Genomic DNA, 16,993 nt, shown 5'->3' with positions numbered 1-16,993 from the left:
AATGTAGAGAAGTGACTTAATTCTGTTTTGTTTTCATTGCAAAATGGGCATTTACAATACCTACATTTCCTGGTTGTTATGAGAAATTTATAATAATGTATGAAGAGTATTTAGCATAGCCTGCTTGCTTACAGTTTATATTCAATAAATGGTAATAGCAACAAAGTGATATGATTTTCTAGTAAGAGTCTACTGCTCGGCTTAAACAATTTCTTACCTATACCTAAAAAAAGCTATTTTTATTTTAATATATATGTGTATATATATTACATTAAATTATATATATATATTTCTTGCAATCATTCATTGCTAATTTTTTAATCACTATTAGACATTCTGACATCTACTGCTTTGATATAAAAGATCTCAAACAAGGGAATGAGAAAACGCATGTATTCATGATTTACCTGTTATAAAGTTTATCATAGTTTTCCTTTAAAAGTTCCCGTTCCTTTTCTAAATCATTAATTCTATCCTGCAGCTAAAATGAAAAGAAAATGACACATTAGGTGATTATCAAATAAAACCACACGGGGGTAAAATAACATGAGGGGAGGCTAACATGTTTCCATCTTTATTTCTAAATTGCAGTTGCTAACTAGTCAACTTATATTTTCTGTATTTAATTTAGCATTGATTTTTTCCAAGTTGTTAAGTAAACATGAAATTAATATTTCTGTTTTAATTTAGCAGAAATGTATGCATTGCTTTATGGTGACATGTGTCAAATCTCAATAAAGAATGTGTTAAAAGTTTGCTATGAAGTCTGAGAAACATAATATTTTTTACTTTCCTCCCTGATGAATTCTATCATTACATTCATTTTGTATTAATTTCCAATTGGCCCATAAAAAATAAAAGGATTAACTTTTCTTTTGGTTCACGGCTCAAACAAATCTTGTCAATCACAATTTACTCTCAAGACACAATTTTTTATGTTTGCTAGCCATCTAATGTGCAATGAATGTACAAAGAATCAGTAGCACATCTAATGAATCATATATCCTGTTTTACCCTAATGAATATTTTTAGAAATAAACTCAGGATAATCATTATAGCTTTACAACTAAAAAGTAGCTTTCTGTATTTATTTCTAGCATTCATGTCTAAGTTTTATTCACCAGTATATTTTGTAGTTACAATGTTTTCCTGTGGGTGAGAGACTCTCAAAATTCATTTCTATGTTCGTAATTCTCTTTTGATGCTAGTTTGAGACACAGTAAGGATTCTTTCAAGATAAGAGCAGAATGTAGGCATCTTATTTATTTCATTGCCATTCTCTTTCAGGACAAGTTTAACAGACTACAGGAAGAGACTGTGCTAGCTTGGAGACATGAGTAGCAACGAGAATAGAAAGATGAGTTTTCAAATAACTTCCTAGAAATAAAATGAAATAATTTCACAAAATTGCTGATGTTGCACGACAGACTATCCCTCTCCTCAGAAACAGATGTGTCCTCTAACGTGGTCTTGGTATCTCAAATGGCTAATCAGATGTTGAGGCAGAGAAAGTTAAGTTCCACTGGGAAGTCGTGTTTTCTTTTTCCTCAAGAGTCAATCCATTAGGTAAACAGTGGGTATCAGCACATTTGCAAGTATTTTTAGGCACTGAGTTGGCATGACTATATTTGCTGTGCTCAAAGCACCATGTATGTAGTTTAGGATCTTCAAGTAAACATATTTTTAAAATGTCTCTATTTTACTTTATTGAAACAGTGACAGAGAAGTTTTAATACAAGGAATGGCTAATAAACTCTTGGGAGCTTACCTCTTCTATTTTTCTTTCAGAAAATGTCATGGAATGTAATTGTTTCTCAAGACTGCAGCATTTTAAACGTTGCTCTTTGAGTTGCATATTTAGCTCATCTCCGTTTGCCATCAAGGCATCATGGCTGATCCGGAGTCTTCTTTGCTTCTAAAAAACAAAAAGAAAATCTTTTCAAAATTATTTTTGGATTCTGTGTTTAGTAAGTAATTACAATTTTGTAAGTGAATTTACTCCTAAAGTTCACAATATACAGATTATTCTTCACCTCATAAACAATATATATGTGCTACTTGTCCATGGAGACACTATTGACCTAAGTGTATAATTAGGAAAAAAATATAGGGTTATCTTAGCACAGAGTCACATAAAGAAAACGTTTTGTCCTTTATTTCCTCCTCGTTTTTGACTGGTTGATTAGCGACCGGTGAGTAAATTAGTTTTAGCAATTTTTTTCCTTTCTGCTGTGGTTACAATGGTTGGACATGCTAAGAATGCTGCCACATGGGTCAAAATAAATGTTAACCATAGATAATCAAACTTGAAAGGATTTGTCACCACAGCACATAAACAGCCTAAGAGAGGGTTGTTTTAATACAACTAGATTGAAATTTTCAATTCAGTAAAAATAATTACTAAAGTCGTCTTAATTTTTAGAAACAAAATTTTGTCTGTCTATCTATCTATCTATCTATCTATCTATCTATCTATCTATCTATCTATCTATTTATTTATAAGTAATCTCTATGCCCAATATGGGGCTTGAACTCACTACTCTGAGATCAAGGGTAGCATGCTCCAACGACCGAACCAGCTAGGCATCCCAATTCCTTAATTTTTAAAATGGCATTTATGAATGTTTTAGATTCAAATTTATATTCTTAAATGCCAATACTTTTTTTAATAAATAAAAAGATGATCATATTAAAGTCTTTCCAGAGAGACCAAAAGACCATAACATGAAATGGCTCATCTGCTAATTAATATCCCTTAACATTCTACAGAAGTTCTCCAATCATTTATTTTTTATTTTTTTAAAAGATTTTATTTATTTATTCACGAGAGACACAGAGAGAGGCACAGACACAGGCAGAGGGAGAAGCAGGCTCCATGCAGGGAGCCCGACATGGGACTCAATCCCGGGTCTCCAGGATCATACCCTGGGCTGAAGGCAGCACTAAACCGTTGAGCCACCCAGGCTGCCCTCTCCAATCATTTAAAAGAAACATTGCTACTGAGTAACTGGAGTCCAGTTTTTGTTAATCTTGGATTATATTATAGCATGCTATCTTTAACCAGCTTTTCCTGGGCCTCCTGCCTCATTTGCTAAAGCTGTTGGTCTGAACTTTTCAAATCTTTCTTTACGCAATACCAAATCCCAAGAGGAACCTGTGCTATTGCAGTCGCTTGTCATAGTTGGTATTTGAACAAATACTTGGCAGCACTGTTAAATGGAAGTCAAAAAGGTGAAAGTGACAAAAGAATGTAAGCTCAGTCTTTATTTCCTTTCCTAATTCTCAATGTTAGAAATGGCCCTCAGCTCTGTGTTTTCTTAATCTCCCTCTTCTATCTTTGGGCAGATAGTGCTATCGTCTCTACTCTCCAATTCATCTTCTCTCTTTCATAAACCCTCATATTTATATGGAAGGCAGTTACTACTTCACATTTAAGGAGGTTCATGCAGGAGGGAAAACACTAACCAAAACACATTTTAAAAATATTTATCTAATTCAATAGTAAATTTAAGCTTCAGATCACCCTATGCTGCCCATCAATTTACTGCTTTCCTTGTCTCAGTACTTTAAGGAAAGTACTGCTTAATATGAATTCTCATCTGGAATGTTTTGGAGTTCATTAATTCCAGAATCTATGTTAATTATGCAGTGCCAATAAATAGGAGCCTTCTGATGGCATATTTCTGTGGGGCCACAATCCTAAGGCAGCCATGGGGATGAAGAGTCCTGAGTATTGTCAACAAAAATGGTTAAGATCTAAAATAAGTAGACTGATAGCTGACATGATGGGCACTCAAATATTTTGTGATAATGGTAGATAGTGACAAAACAAAACACCACACCAAAGAAAGATTGAACAAAACCTGATTACTGATGTATTTATAAGTTGGTCTATCTTGGATATCTCATAAGTGCTTATAACTGAAGACAGATGCAAATACATTTAAACCTTCAGTGCTATGTGCCCATATAATTACAGATAAAAGGAGTCAAAAATACATTTTCTTGGCATGAAATAATTTATGATGTCTATTATTTTAAGAAGACAGGTATTTAAGAAAAGTCCAAGCAGTTATTTCTTTAGTTATTAAGTTATAAATTACAAATAACATATGAAGTTATACACATTTAAGAATAAAAAGAGCATCTTTAAAAATAACTTTCTAGTGTTAGGACCATTCTATTTAAAAAATACAACTTAAACACTATCTTTGATAGTATATCTCTGTATATACTAGGTATACACATAGATACATTTGTATCTATGCATCACCATAATAAAATAAATGATCACATTACCTCTTGAAGCTGAATAAATTTTCCTTCCATTACTGAAAGAGCGTTGCTTTTCTCCACTAGTTGTTTATGAAGCTTAATCATTTCTACATTGTCCCGAATGTTTGACCTTCAACGATGTGTTTAAGAAAAAAAGAGACAAAGTAAAAAATGCAAGGCAAAAGGAAAAAAATCTGTGGTGGAATCACAATTTTTCATTGAAACATTACCTAGGAAAAATTTATACACTTGCATATCAATCACCAAGGTTTTTAGTTTACTATACACTTAGGATAGATTACTTAATGCCAACAACTCACTGTTCTTGAACTTTGTTAAACTCATATATTCTCAGAGTTTGAAGGGAGATTCAAATTTGATGACTTGTATCACCCCTATAACAACTTACAATATGCACTTAAAACCATTTTACAGCGTCCTGAAAGAGTTAAAGGACATCAGTCTATAGCACAGTAATGGTTCCACCCCCAAACTTCATACTTATTTTAAGGACGATCATACTACTTTTCCCTAAGAGAAAAATATGCAAGACAGCCACTCATCTTCCTACCACTCCCTCGAAACAAATGGTATCATAAGATTACCATTTATTGGAGTTTCCTCCTGGAGTTTCAACTTTTCAAAATATTTCCCAAAAAAGTGACTTAGCATTTTATACTAATAATGCCCAAAGCTGGCATTTAAATATGTTGCAGATGTGCCTTTAGCTTTAAGAGATCATTTAACGTCCACAGGGTATATAGAAACTCTATATGCTGCAATACTAGTTTGTATTTTTCCTACTGAGATTAAAGCAAATGTAGAATTTAACAGGAAGATCTTGTTAAAGGTTAATCACAGATCTAAATGAATACCCGTTTTCAAAAGGCATTTACTTTCCTGACAGAGAAAGACTCCTTAATTTAATACGTTTTACATTCAAAAAAGTATTTTAGAAATTGTGAAGCTCGGTTTTAAAACTTCATTTCCTTAAAAAAAAAACATAAAAAATTTTAAATTCAGAAAATTATTTCAGGATTTAAAGTAAGTAATTTTACTTCCAAAACTTATCTAGTGTACACATATTGGAAAAATTGTCACAATGCCCTACTGGAACCAGAAAATGGACTACAAAGCTCACACATCTGTAAACCAGCTGAGGACTTGAAATACTTAATTTTCCTCTTTGATATTTGAAAGTTCATTGTATTTTGGCATCGGACAGTTAGTTGTCCTCACACAGAAGATAAACAAGTCCAAGAACCTGGATCTTACCCAGGATACAGTCTTAACACAATGTTAAAATAATTATGTGTCTAAAACACGTTATCTAGTAGTTCTGAGCACACATTCTGCAGTACACTCTCTATTCTTCCTCATAGCATGCTCTTTATTCACTAAAAATATTATAATATGAAGGGAAAACATATTTTACATAAATCAAATAAAGAAGATATTCACTTTTTCATAATTAGAAACCAAAATATAACAATCTGTTTTCTCCAGAATTACTTGGTTTGACCACTCAATGGTGACTGACAGTTATTGATATGGAAGGATTGAACTATTCAAATAATTTCAAATCTCTTCTTACATTTTCAGTCATCTCCGATATTTTCTTGTTTTTAAACATTTAGTATTTTCAAGAAAAATATATATACATTTATATATGTTTGAGTAACAATTACTTAACGATAAAAACAAAGAATTAAGCACCAATAACTCATTCAGCCACACAAGGTTATAGAAATAATAGGTTTTAATTTTGAATTTTCTCTGTAAGGCAAAGGATGGTAAACATCTTTCAAAAACTTTTTAGTGTGTTTTAAGTGGTGGATGTTTACCTGAATATTTTCCTAACCTCCTTGAAGATTAAACTTCTCAAAATATTGCCAAGAAAAGTGACTTCGTATCTTATGCTAATAATGCCCAACAGGTGGACACAAATGCAACTTTAGTAGAGTTAGAAAACAACAATAATAATGTGGTCCTTTAAATAAAAAGTCAATTTGCTTAAGAGTACACTTGCAACACCTGCAAGTCTTTAATGATTATTTTCAAGTGTCAGTTTTTAGGGGCTTTATCTGTAAGAGTCATTGTTATGATTAGATTTTTAACAATGATTTATTTATTTGAGAGAGAGAGAGAAAAAGAGCATACAAGTGGGAGAGGCTTAGGGAGAGAGAACTTGAAGAGGATTCTGAGCTGAGCGTGGAGCCCAACACAGGCTCAATCTCAATCTCATAAACCTGAGATCACAACTTGAGCTGAAACCAAGAGTTGGGTGCTTAACTGACTGTGCCACCCAGGTGCCCCTATGATTAGACATTTTTGAGGGTCATGGTGGGAAGAAGAGGCTGGCTGCTTAGCTGAAAGTCCTAAATAGAAGATCAAAATCAACAATGTGATAAGTGTGACCTGGCCTGTAGGAAGACATACAATGGAAAATTGTCTCAAGCCTGACAATTGACTCAACATCTTTCATAGGCCAATGAAATATGATAAAAAAAAATACAGGGGGAGATTGAGAGGGAAAGAAGGGAAAGGAATGTCAGAAGAAGCTGACAAGGATTGTGAGGATGATGGAGGCAAGAGGGGGCTAGAGTCGGTGCTTAGAGGCTTGTCCTACACCTCTGTACTAGGAGGAGGTCCTCAGGTTGGTTTCCTTTGAAGAACAGAGATGGAGTTAATTTTATAAGCAGTATTTTAAGTGACTGCCACGCCATACTTTCTTGCTCTCTTTCATGCACTGTGATGGGAACATCACATCTTCAGGATGACAACATTCTAACAAAAAGAACGATCCATGGTAAAAAACATTCAGATGAACTCTGACAGTCATGCAACAATTCATACATGCTGCATTACACATGGTGAAATGATCTGCAAACAGATATCAAGCAGTCTAATTATGTGCTTTGTAAAAATAAATTTCTCAAATTTTTCAACAAGGATTTTGCAAAAAACCTTGGACAATTAAGTTGGAAAATGCAGTTTCTTTTCTTTCTCTTGTTTTTTTATAGACCTATTATTTAGACTTATGATCAAATCTTCTAAAACTATTGGAAGAGTTGTTGACCCATCTCTAGATTAAAAACAAACTGAAATAAATTAGATTTTATGTTGAAAAAAGTAATCCAGTTCAACAACCTATGTGCCAAGTTTCCCTCATATAATTGGAAACAGTCAAGCAATAAACTCTGAAAAAGGAATTTCTAATGGAAGCCTTGAAAACACTTGACTCCAGCTTTGCTACTGGGTGCCATAATAAATCCAGAAACTTAAAACCTCAGATACACTGGAGAAGGAAAAACTTTCAGTGGAGCTATGTAATGTATAGTCTAATATGAAATCTTAAGAAGCAAAAATCTTTCCTTCAGTGAAAGTATCTTATACTTTACTCCCCAGGCACACAGCTCTCTCACCCTACCCTGTCCCCCAACCCTCATCACCATTTCACTCTTTGTACCAGCAGAGAATGCTAAAGAAAGCCTCTTGATTTTTTTGAGGCAAAAATGTTATGATATTTAACACCATTTAGAAGAGAAGGCTGTAGAATACAGAAGCTAGGCTATGAGATTCTGGAAAGTAGTTGAGTAAAATATTTATGACAGAATGGAGAGGCTCTCTCTGAATCATAGTTTTAAGCTGACTAAATTTGGGGGATAAGGTTGAAGACAACTTTAGGATTAAAACATGTCTACTGTATTTTTTTTTTTTAAACAGTGGACGACATTCTGTAAGCATATTGTTAAAAGAAATGTAGGTTATCCATAGCTTTTACTAGGGGTACACAGGTAACAGTCACTAGCAAGGTAACACTACTGATTAAGATTACAGAAGGTTGCTGGTAAATTAAATGGAACAAGCTTCACTGAAAAGCTGAGGAAAGTCTATTTGAAAGGTAATGGTTTTTGCTCAAAACTGCTACCTGAGTTCATAGGTGAAAATAATGCTCCCTAAGATTGCATAAGGGAAAACATTTGTCTGTGTACGTTTATTTGCCTCTGGATCATACCTTTCTTGTGATGGTGAGTCAAAATATAAATCAGAGCTCAATATTTTCTTACTCGCAACACCCATGAGGAATGGAGAGAAACAATTTTGTCAAGCACTCTAAATGCACAGAATCACTCTCTTACGAAAATGGAGCGGGCACTCCCAAGGACTGGTTGGAGACAGGAAGAACCGAAATCCTGGCTGATTTTCTTAAAGGGATCATTTTGCAGATCAAATTTAATAGATTCCAACTAGTAGTGGCAATCTGAGAATTCCATTCAATATATCCAAAAGCTCAATGGAGAATGTTGGTTTACCAGCAATTAAGTTGCCAAGGTGAAGGTTTTGTATTTTTATTTTTTGCTAGAATTATACCAAGTCAGTCCAATGTTGTAAGTTACTTCACAATTATCAGAAGCAACCATTGGCATGATACAGGTTTTTGATAAACCAAAGAAAAAAACCCAGAAAGTTGATTAAAATACATACCACTTACTTAGTAGACAAAAATCTTTCAAACATGAGGTCCCTAGGGGATGAAAGTGTGCTGCTTAAAAGGTAGGGAACAACTTACGTGTTTCATTCTCTTTACTTTATAGCTGAGGTAGCTAACCAAGGCTTATGAGCAAAGTAAAGAATTTGGCCAGAGTCCTTACATGAGAGAGCTGCCAGTCAAATCCAATCTTAAGAGACCACTTCTTCCCACTTTTATTTTTTAATTTTTCTTAAATATTTTATTTATTCATGAGAGAGAGAGAGAGAGAGAGAAAAAGAGAGAGAGGCAGAGGCACAGGCAGAAGGAGAAGCAGGCTCCATGCAGGGAGCCCGACGCAGGACTCGATCCCGGGACTCCAGGATCACACTCGGGGCTGAAGGCAGGCACCAAACCACTGAGCCACCCAGGGATCCCCACTTCTTCCCATTCTTTTAGGCTGTTTCCCTCCTCAGAGATATTCCTAGTTCTAGCTGTGTCTCCACTCTCAAGTATGTCCTAATATACCAGTTACTACAAATTGTGACAATTTGTGTGGTTCATATTAAGTGCTGAGAAAATGTCAAGCTGATATCCCAGAAAGATAGATTATATTAATATTAAAAAACACAGGGAGAAGAGAAATGATATTTGGGTGTGATACTTTCTACTGGGCAAATTCTAAGGTATTTAAAACAACAGCAAAAGCTTGGTGGATATATTTTTAAAAAAATGACAGATCACCTGCCTGTGTAATAATAATGTGTGCATGGTTATCCTTGGCCCCAGTTACCCTTCCATCCAAAGACCAGATGTGCCCTCTAAATTAGGGGGCCGGGCAATCAGACAAATACAAATTGAGGGGCATTCTGCAAACAACTATCAATGGGCTGGAAATGGGGAACCACTCTGGAATAAAGGAAACCTAAAAGACACGACAATTAAATACATGACCCCTAATTGGATACTAGATCAAAACAAAGCAAAACAAACCAAAACCAGCTATTGGGAAAAAACAAAACAAAAAAACAGCTATCAGGGATACAATTGGGAAATGTGAAGATGGACTGTATAACAGTATTGCTGTTATTGTATTGTTAAGTGTCTAGAGTATGACAGCCATACTATGGTTATGCAGGAGGATGTCTCTGTTCCTAGAAGATACTTAGAAGTGTACAGAAGGCGAAATGATACATGTGTCTAAATCTCAGATGGAGGGAGGCAGTGGGAGGAAGGGAGAGAGGACAGAGAAGTGGGAAAAGTGCATGAATGCCAAATACAGAATAGACTTATGTCATTCACAAAGATACAAAGAGGTGAAAGGCATGTGAACGTTCAGACTACTATTCTTGCAACTTTTCTGTTGGTGAGCAATTTTTTAAAATAAAAAGCTGGGGAAGAAATTAAGAGTACCAGGAAGTAATCCTCTGTGTGCCTAGAAGGAAAAGATGGACTCCCTAAGGCCAAGCTGTTTCTTACATTGCATGGCTGCAAAAGGACTTTCTGTTTTAAGATTTGACAGTCTGCTGTCAACCAAAGGGAAGAGGGTAAATCAGAGTGTCTGGAACATTTATAGGTTAAATTTCCTCCACTGGGATATTGTGGAACTTACATGATTTTTAATTAAGAAGGTAAACACCCTAACATTTACTAAAAAAAACCACTTAGTACAAACTAGTTACACATTTGGTAAGAGTATAAATATTTTTGGAGTTGAAAAAGCCAATAAAAGGTAAAATCATTCTGATTTTAATGTTCACATACATGTGTTCACTGGTTACTGCTTTGCATTTAATTTAAGACGGCCTTTTTAATAAGCAGAAAATGTGCATTTTTATATTGTTTAAATTTTAATATGGATTTTTGTTCAAAACAACACAGACATTCAGGCTACTTGTAAATGATACAAGATTTTTTGCTAATGAGGCATTATGTAGAACATATGCAAAAATCACAACTCAGTCTTCCAAAATAGACCACAATAACAGGAAAAAACATGATTTTAATAAAAAAGAACAGCACTGGGCTTTTACTTCAAAGCAATTAAGGGCTTTGGATAACCAAAAGTTTATGTCAAGTTGATGCCAAACCAAACTGGTCTATTAAACACATACTATGAAGAGTTTCTGTAATATTCTATGAAAAAGCTCTTTGCCATAAATATCAAGCACCGCACTCTGAAGATTACGACTATGTTAGGTTCATGTTTGAGAACAAGGAGCCCAACATCCTGATCAGACTTCTAGAATTTCAAATTTGAAATAATGTATCCGTGAAAGAGAAGTTTAAATATGTTTTCCATTTTGTGATTTTTCTTTACAGTAAATTATACCAAGTTTTATATTCTCCCAACATTTTTTTTCAACAGTTTTCCATTAGCCTCAAAAAATTGCTGTTACACATAAAATTTTGAGCTATGTGTAAACATATAAGGAAAAAAGACTTAAAGACCTTTATTGGAAGTCATTTCTTCAGTTTTCAACAACTGTATTTCAAGGAACAATATGCTATTTACTAAAAGTGCCTTTCCTTTCTAAGCAAATAACATTTGATTTTCAATATTATAAAATCAGTGAGGTAAGGTACAAATTGGTTTCTTTGGCCTCTGCAACAAAGTTCCTTTACCTGTAATACTCATTTTTTCTCTAATTCTGGATGTGACAAAAGAGACTGCTACTGAGTGAATAATATAGCTCCCCACTGAGGGCCTTAGTTAATTTTTAGGGTAAACACATCCAGGTGTATATGTTGGTGTCTGTTGTTGACAATATTTATAGGAGAAAATATGCATACCTGTCTATTGCTCCACTGCTTCTGCTTTCCTAGCCTTAGGACTGAAGGACATTTGGATCTCCCTTCCAATGAACACTAGTTCCTGACGATCATATCCCTTTGGAAGAGGGAATGGCCAACACAGTATCCATCTTACTCTTTGGGAATTTGAGAAACATAACAGAGGAAGTAGTCACTGATAACCTTGTACTCAGCTGTTGAGTAAAGGTGATAGGGGTGGGCTCTAAGCTTGGACTTGGTCTAAGCACAGAATTTTTATATTTAGAAAATATTTTAAATATGGCTATTGGCAATTTATTAAGATCATATTCAGTGTTGAGGTCTGGTCCTTTAGCACTGTTCCTCACAAGGAATAACGTCTTGGTTTTCCAAGAAGACAAAGTCTAATCAGTTCTTCTTCCTAGGGGAAAAGGGATAACTCCTACGTATTCAAGTTGGTTCAAAGCCAGTATTCAAATTGTATCATCTAATATAATTCTCAAAAACATTCATGTGTCTTTTGCCTTCCCCTTATAAGAGTATACAAATATCACTAAATATATAGAATTTCATTATGTAACTTAATTTTACACATAACTTTTCAGGAACAGAAGTTATCAGAGAATACTAACCATTTGAATCTTTGAAATAGAAAGCTTCTTCTGTATTTTCAGCTAACTTTATTGTTTTTAAAGTAAGTCTCATATGATGCATCTTTTCCTAGTTTTTTCAAATATTACAATGGCAGGTTAGTTTGTTAAAGGAGGATTAAACTGAATCCAAAATGAGAAACTAGAAAATCATACTGGCTTTTCAAAATGAGAATCTAGCCACAGAAGCATGATATCATATACACTGGAGGGGGGAAAAATAAATAGAGATCTAGGTCTGGTTTAAAAAACATTAAGAGAGAAATAGGAGACATAAGAGATGTCAGATGTAATGTGTAGAGCTCATCTGAATTCCAAACAGGAGAAGACATGTTCAGGGAAGTTTGAAATATAGGCTGGTATTAGAAGGTATCAAAGAATTGCTGTTAACTTTGTTAGGTGCAATCATGGCATGGAGTTATATTAAAAAAAAGTGTCTACCAGAAATATATACTAATATTCCTTGGAGGGATGATATCTTATCTGACTGGGGCTAATTATTTAAAGAAAATAAAGGTGAAGGAATACGTGAAACAAAATTGGGAACATGTTAATGACTGTTTAAGCTAAGTGATGGGTACCTGGCAATTTAATATACTCTACTTCTGGGTATCCTCAGTCCAAGAAAACAAACAGAATGGTAAGAAAAGAAAAGAAAAGGAAAGGAAAAAGAAAAGGATGGAAGGGGAGAAAATGATTTGAGGAAGAATATGGTAAGAAGATAAAGTCTTATTGGAAAGACAGTGTGGAAGTACAAAACGAGAGAAAGGTATTAGGAACCACAAATGACAAAGGAGGATGGGAAAGAAAATATAGTACATTATAAACATCAAAAATGAAGAGGCAGCAAAGAGATTGCTGTAGGGCCACACTGTCATTCATAATAACCAACCGAATTTGAAGCAAATTTTGATTAGGAGAGGTAAAAAAAACATCTTTTGGGATCAAAAAAAGCTGGTACCGTATTATGGAATTTTTTTAGCTTTGAGAAAAACTTAAATGAGGCTGGACTTATTCACATGCTGTGTCAATAGCAGGGTTCTTGTCATACATATTTCTCTTGGTAGGTGCAGTCAAATGGCATTAGAACTTCCCACAGTTATGGTAAATGCAACAAATGGATAAATGAGTTGGGGAGACAAGATGAAGCAAAGTAGGTTAGGGAAAAATGCCCTTCCGCTAGAGCTGTTGAGAGCAGTTAGTAGGTCTAGAGCAGGCTTATATGAAGAATGTTAAGTGAAAACATGATTTTTAAAATAGACTAGGCTTATCCTTCTATGGCACATGATAAAGTATTTTAAACTAATTTTGACCTTATCAAAGTGATATTTCTGTTTTAACATACCTTTGATCTGTAGCCTGCTGTTCTCGAAGCTGAAGAAGAGATAACTCAATTTCATTTTCTTTTCTCCTCAACTGAGTTTTCAGGATCTCAGCCAAGTGCTCTAACTCTTCTATCTGGCCTCTCTGTGACTGAATAACATTTTCCCTGAAATAAAGAACCTTTACAAGAATTTGTAATTTGAGGAAAAGTCTGCAGTATTCAAGATCAGTACAAAGAAAGTTCTTCATGATAAAAAGCAAGCAGAAGTTAAAATTTTTAGCTTAAGTGCCTCTGCATATAGTGACGAGTAGATTAAATGCGACGATTTAAAAGTGCATGTGGAATAATTCAAAATACTGCTTTTTATATAATAATGTCCTAGACAATAACTTGGACTTTGATTTAATTCAATTCAGTATGTATTGGTTACCTATTATGTACTCCACAATCTGGCCATCTTCAGGTAATTTATACACTTTTGTTCTTTCCTATGTACATCTGCCTAGATAGTTCAAATTAACTCTTAAGAGAGTGAGAGTGTGAACAAGAGAGAGAGCGTGTGTGAGAAATTTGCAAAACATAATAGTGTTTTTTTGCACGTATTTATTTCTCTACCATGTTTTGGTAGCATCCCAGTGTAATGAGCCTCAGGAAGCTTGTATAAACCCTTGTTTTTCAGCAGAACAGCAGGCAAGAAGATTAGGTCTAGTCTCCTGGTTTTATTCCTTCATAGGCTAGTCATTGTTCTAATTGGTATTTAAAATATTCAAAAGAAGTAATTTGAAGCCCATATTATTCTTGAGCAACCATCTACACCGTGATGCTCTGTTTCATGTTTTCTTTCCTCATTCAGAATTGTTACTTTTTGATGATTCAGGTGAAGGCCTGCAGGTAAGGTGGAACCTTACCTTCGTTTGTGTAACTCACAGACACTGAAACCATGAGGCTTTGATTAACTGGGAAAGTAAGCTAAATTTGGCAGAAGTAACTTTTCTGAAACCATAGTATGATGAAGAATGCAGTACCATAGAATCACAGTGAAACAAAATCTGAAATCCATATGTATCTGATAACTTCAAACTTTTAAGTCACTCCCTTCAATTCCTTTTTTTTTTTAACCGCAAAAAGGCTAATTAATTCAGGATCTAAAAAAATAATTACCTGTAATTTTTCTGAGAATGGAAATGTTGCCCCGAAATCTTGTACTATTCTAAATGACTGGGCTTGATGACATTCCTTTTGGGAGAAAATTATAATATAGAAGACTATTCTATAAACGCCTCCACTGATGTAGTTGGTTAAGTTGTTCATTTTCTTCATTTTTTTGGAAGCATGTTATATAGTATCTGTTCTTACCCCACAGATCTAGATGTATTTATTTAGTGGAGCAAACTATTTGTACATAAACCAATTGTGTTTAAAATAAAGGAAAGGGAGGTATCAAAAAAGACATGATTAATAAAGTTCTAAAAAGACGACAAAAAGAATACGTACAAATTTCTTATTTCTCCTCTGGCTTCTTCAAGTAAACTGTTGCCATATTTTGTAAGCATGGGTTGTAGAGTTTCTGCTACATCGACATCTTGGAATCTAATACCTAAAAGTCAATCAGTAAGATTATAAAGGTGAAATTGGGATAGAAGGACTCTTGATTTGCTATCATGAAGAAATTTGCAATATAAGAAAATTTCTTAAGTACTGAGAGATATGTGCTCTATAACACAGAGAATCAGAAATCTATTGCCAAAGGTACTATCGTTGATGCACATTAAATGTACGTAGCAGCAAGTACTGCCCATCAAATTCTACTATGGAAACCAAATCACCTAGAAATAATTTGATTCAACTTAAATTTAGAACTCCTAAAGTAATTTCTGAAAGAACCAAAGTCAGGGCTTTACAATATAAGCTAAAGTATGAAGGAAAAAGGTTTCAAAACCTTGACTTTTTTTTTTTTTTTTTAGCATTTTTTGATATAGACTTCTTAATTTTTTAATTAGTCATTCACATTCCTTGACCTTACATATTGAACCTAATCTTCCTTTGTGTGACTCACAGATACTGTGGGTTTAAGTCAAAACTTTTCCTGTACTTAGGCTTATTCCAACTCAATATGAAAATCCATATTTAAACAAAGGTAACTCAAAAAGGTATCACCAATGAGATTCTTTGAAATAAAACATTTTTGCTGCTGCTCTTAAAATATTTTTCTTATAAAAATAGTCGATGCATGGGACAAGTCTAGTCCCATTATTAAAAATGAGACATAGGGCAGCCCGGGTGGCTCAGCGGTTTAGTGCTGCCTTCGATCCAGGATGAGATCCTGGAGACACCGGATTGAGTCCCACGTCAGATTCCCTGCATGGAGCCTGCTTCTCCCTCTGCCTGTGTCTCTGCCTCTCTCCCTCTCTCTCTTTCTCTGTTTCTCATGAATAAATGAATAAAATCTTTAAAAAAAATAAAAATGAGACATAATTTTAATTGTATGATTACTTTACAAAATAAGTTACTAGAGCTTAAGGTAGATAAAATGACATAATTTAATTTTTTTAATGGAGCATAATCTCAGATATAAGGTACAGATAAAATTCATTTTCTTAAGAAAGTTTATTTTTAATTAGAATGGAACTATTATTTTCTGTTCCAAAATTTTCAATATCTATGGTTGTAGTTCAGAATAAAGAACAGAAAGGCTCTGCCTAAAGCCATTAAAATAATTTACTGTGTTAAAATTTGCCGATTTCGGCAGTAATGCTAATTCATAAACTTTTCCTACATAAATCATGGAAAAACTAAACATCACTAGTGAAATAAAAAAAACAAACAAACCCCAACCTACTTACCCTTAAAATAATCTTAAAACTTACTGTGTAACAGTGGTTTGACAATGGTTACATTTTAAAGCATACACAGCTTATAAAAATCTTTGTTCTACTGGTTCTTTACAATAAGGATTGTTTCTACATTACAATGATCACATCTTAAACCAGTACTTTGCATCCTTTCTCCTGACAAGGCACATATAGAAAATGGTAATGTTTATAGCAGCTTGAGAGGCAAGTTGGCTTGTAGGTGGAGAGGGCCTAGTGTTCTCCCCAAGTCACCCTACACTGTGATACTTCTGACAAGTGTGGGTAAGATCCAGGCTCAAAGGTGATCTTGAAGAGATTATTACTAAGGTATCAACCCTGATAATGGTGTCTTAAGTTCACTCAGAAAGATAATGGTTGAGAAAGTATTCAATGGGGCACCTGGGTAGCTCAGTGGTTGAGCCTTTGCCTTTGGCTCAGGTCGTGATCCCAGGGTCCTGGGATCAAGTCCCGCATTGGGCTCCCCATGGGGAGCCTACTTCTCCCTCTGCGTGCGTGCCTCTCTGCTTCTCTGTGTCTCTCATGAATAAATAACAAAATCTTAAAAAAAAAGAAAGAAAAAGAAAGCATTTATCACTATTTAGTGCTTTGTGCAGCTTCTATGTCTTGGACTCTGTACCAAGTAGTGAAA

The 16,993-nt window shown here is 34.4% G+C and overlaps 1 protein-coding gene across 3 annotated transcripts in view; it reads right to left on the bottom strand.

The window, feature by feature from the left end:
- The window catches only part of RPGRIP1L (RPGRIP1 like), a 101,218-nt gene that overhangs the window by 73,690 nt on the left and 10,535 nt on the right, over nucleotides 1–16,993 (bottom strand). For all 3 annotated transcript variants that reach the window (XM_038531027.1, XM_038531028.1, XM_038531029.1), the window contains 5 exons: nucleotides 14,987–15,089; nucleotides 13,514–13,657; nucleotides 4,300–4,405; nucleotides 1,769–1,915; nucleotides 408–481 (listed from right to left, as the gene is read on the bottom strand). In XM_038531027.1, coding sequence (XP_038386955.1) covers nucleotides 408–481; nucleotides 1,769–1,915; nucleotides 4,300–4,405; nucleotides 13,514–13,657; nucleotides 14,987–15,089 — 574 coding nt within the window. The remainder of the gene's footprint in view (nucleotides 1–407; nucleotides 482–1,768; nucleotides 1,916–4,299; nucleotides 4,406–13,513; nucleotides 13,658–14,986; nucleotides 15,090–16,993) is intronic.

Source organism: Canis lupus, chromosome 2, assembly GCF_011100685.1.
Source record: "Canis lupus familiaris isolate Mischka breed German Shepherd chromosome 2, alternate assembly UU_Cfam_GSD_1.0, whole genome shotgun sequence".
Classification (NCBI taxonomy): domain Eukaryota; kingdom Metazoa; phylum Chordata; class Mammalia; order Carnivora; family Canidae; genus Canis; species Canis lupus.
The sequence above is the reverse complement of the archived record's forward strand: the minus strand, read 5'-3'. Positions and strand labels throughout refer to the sequence as shown.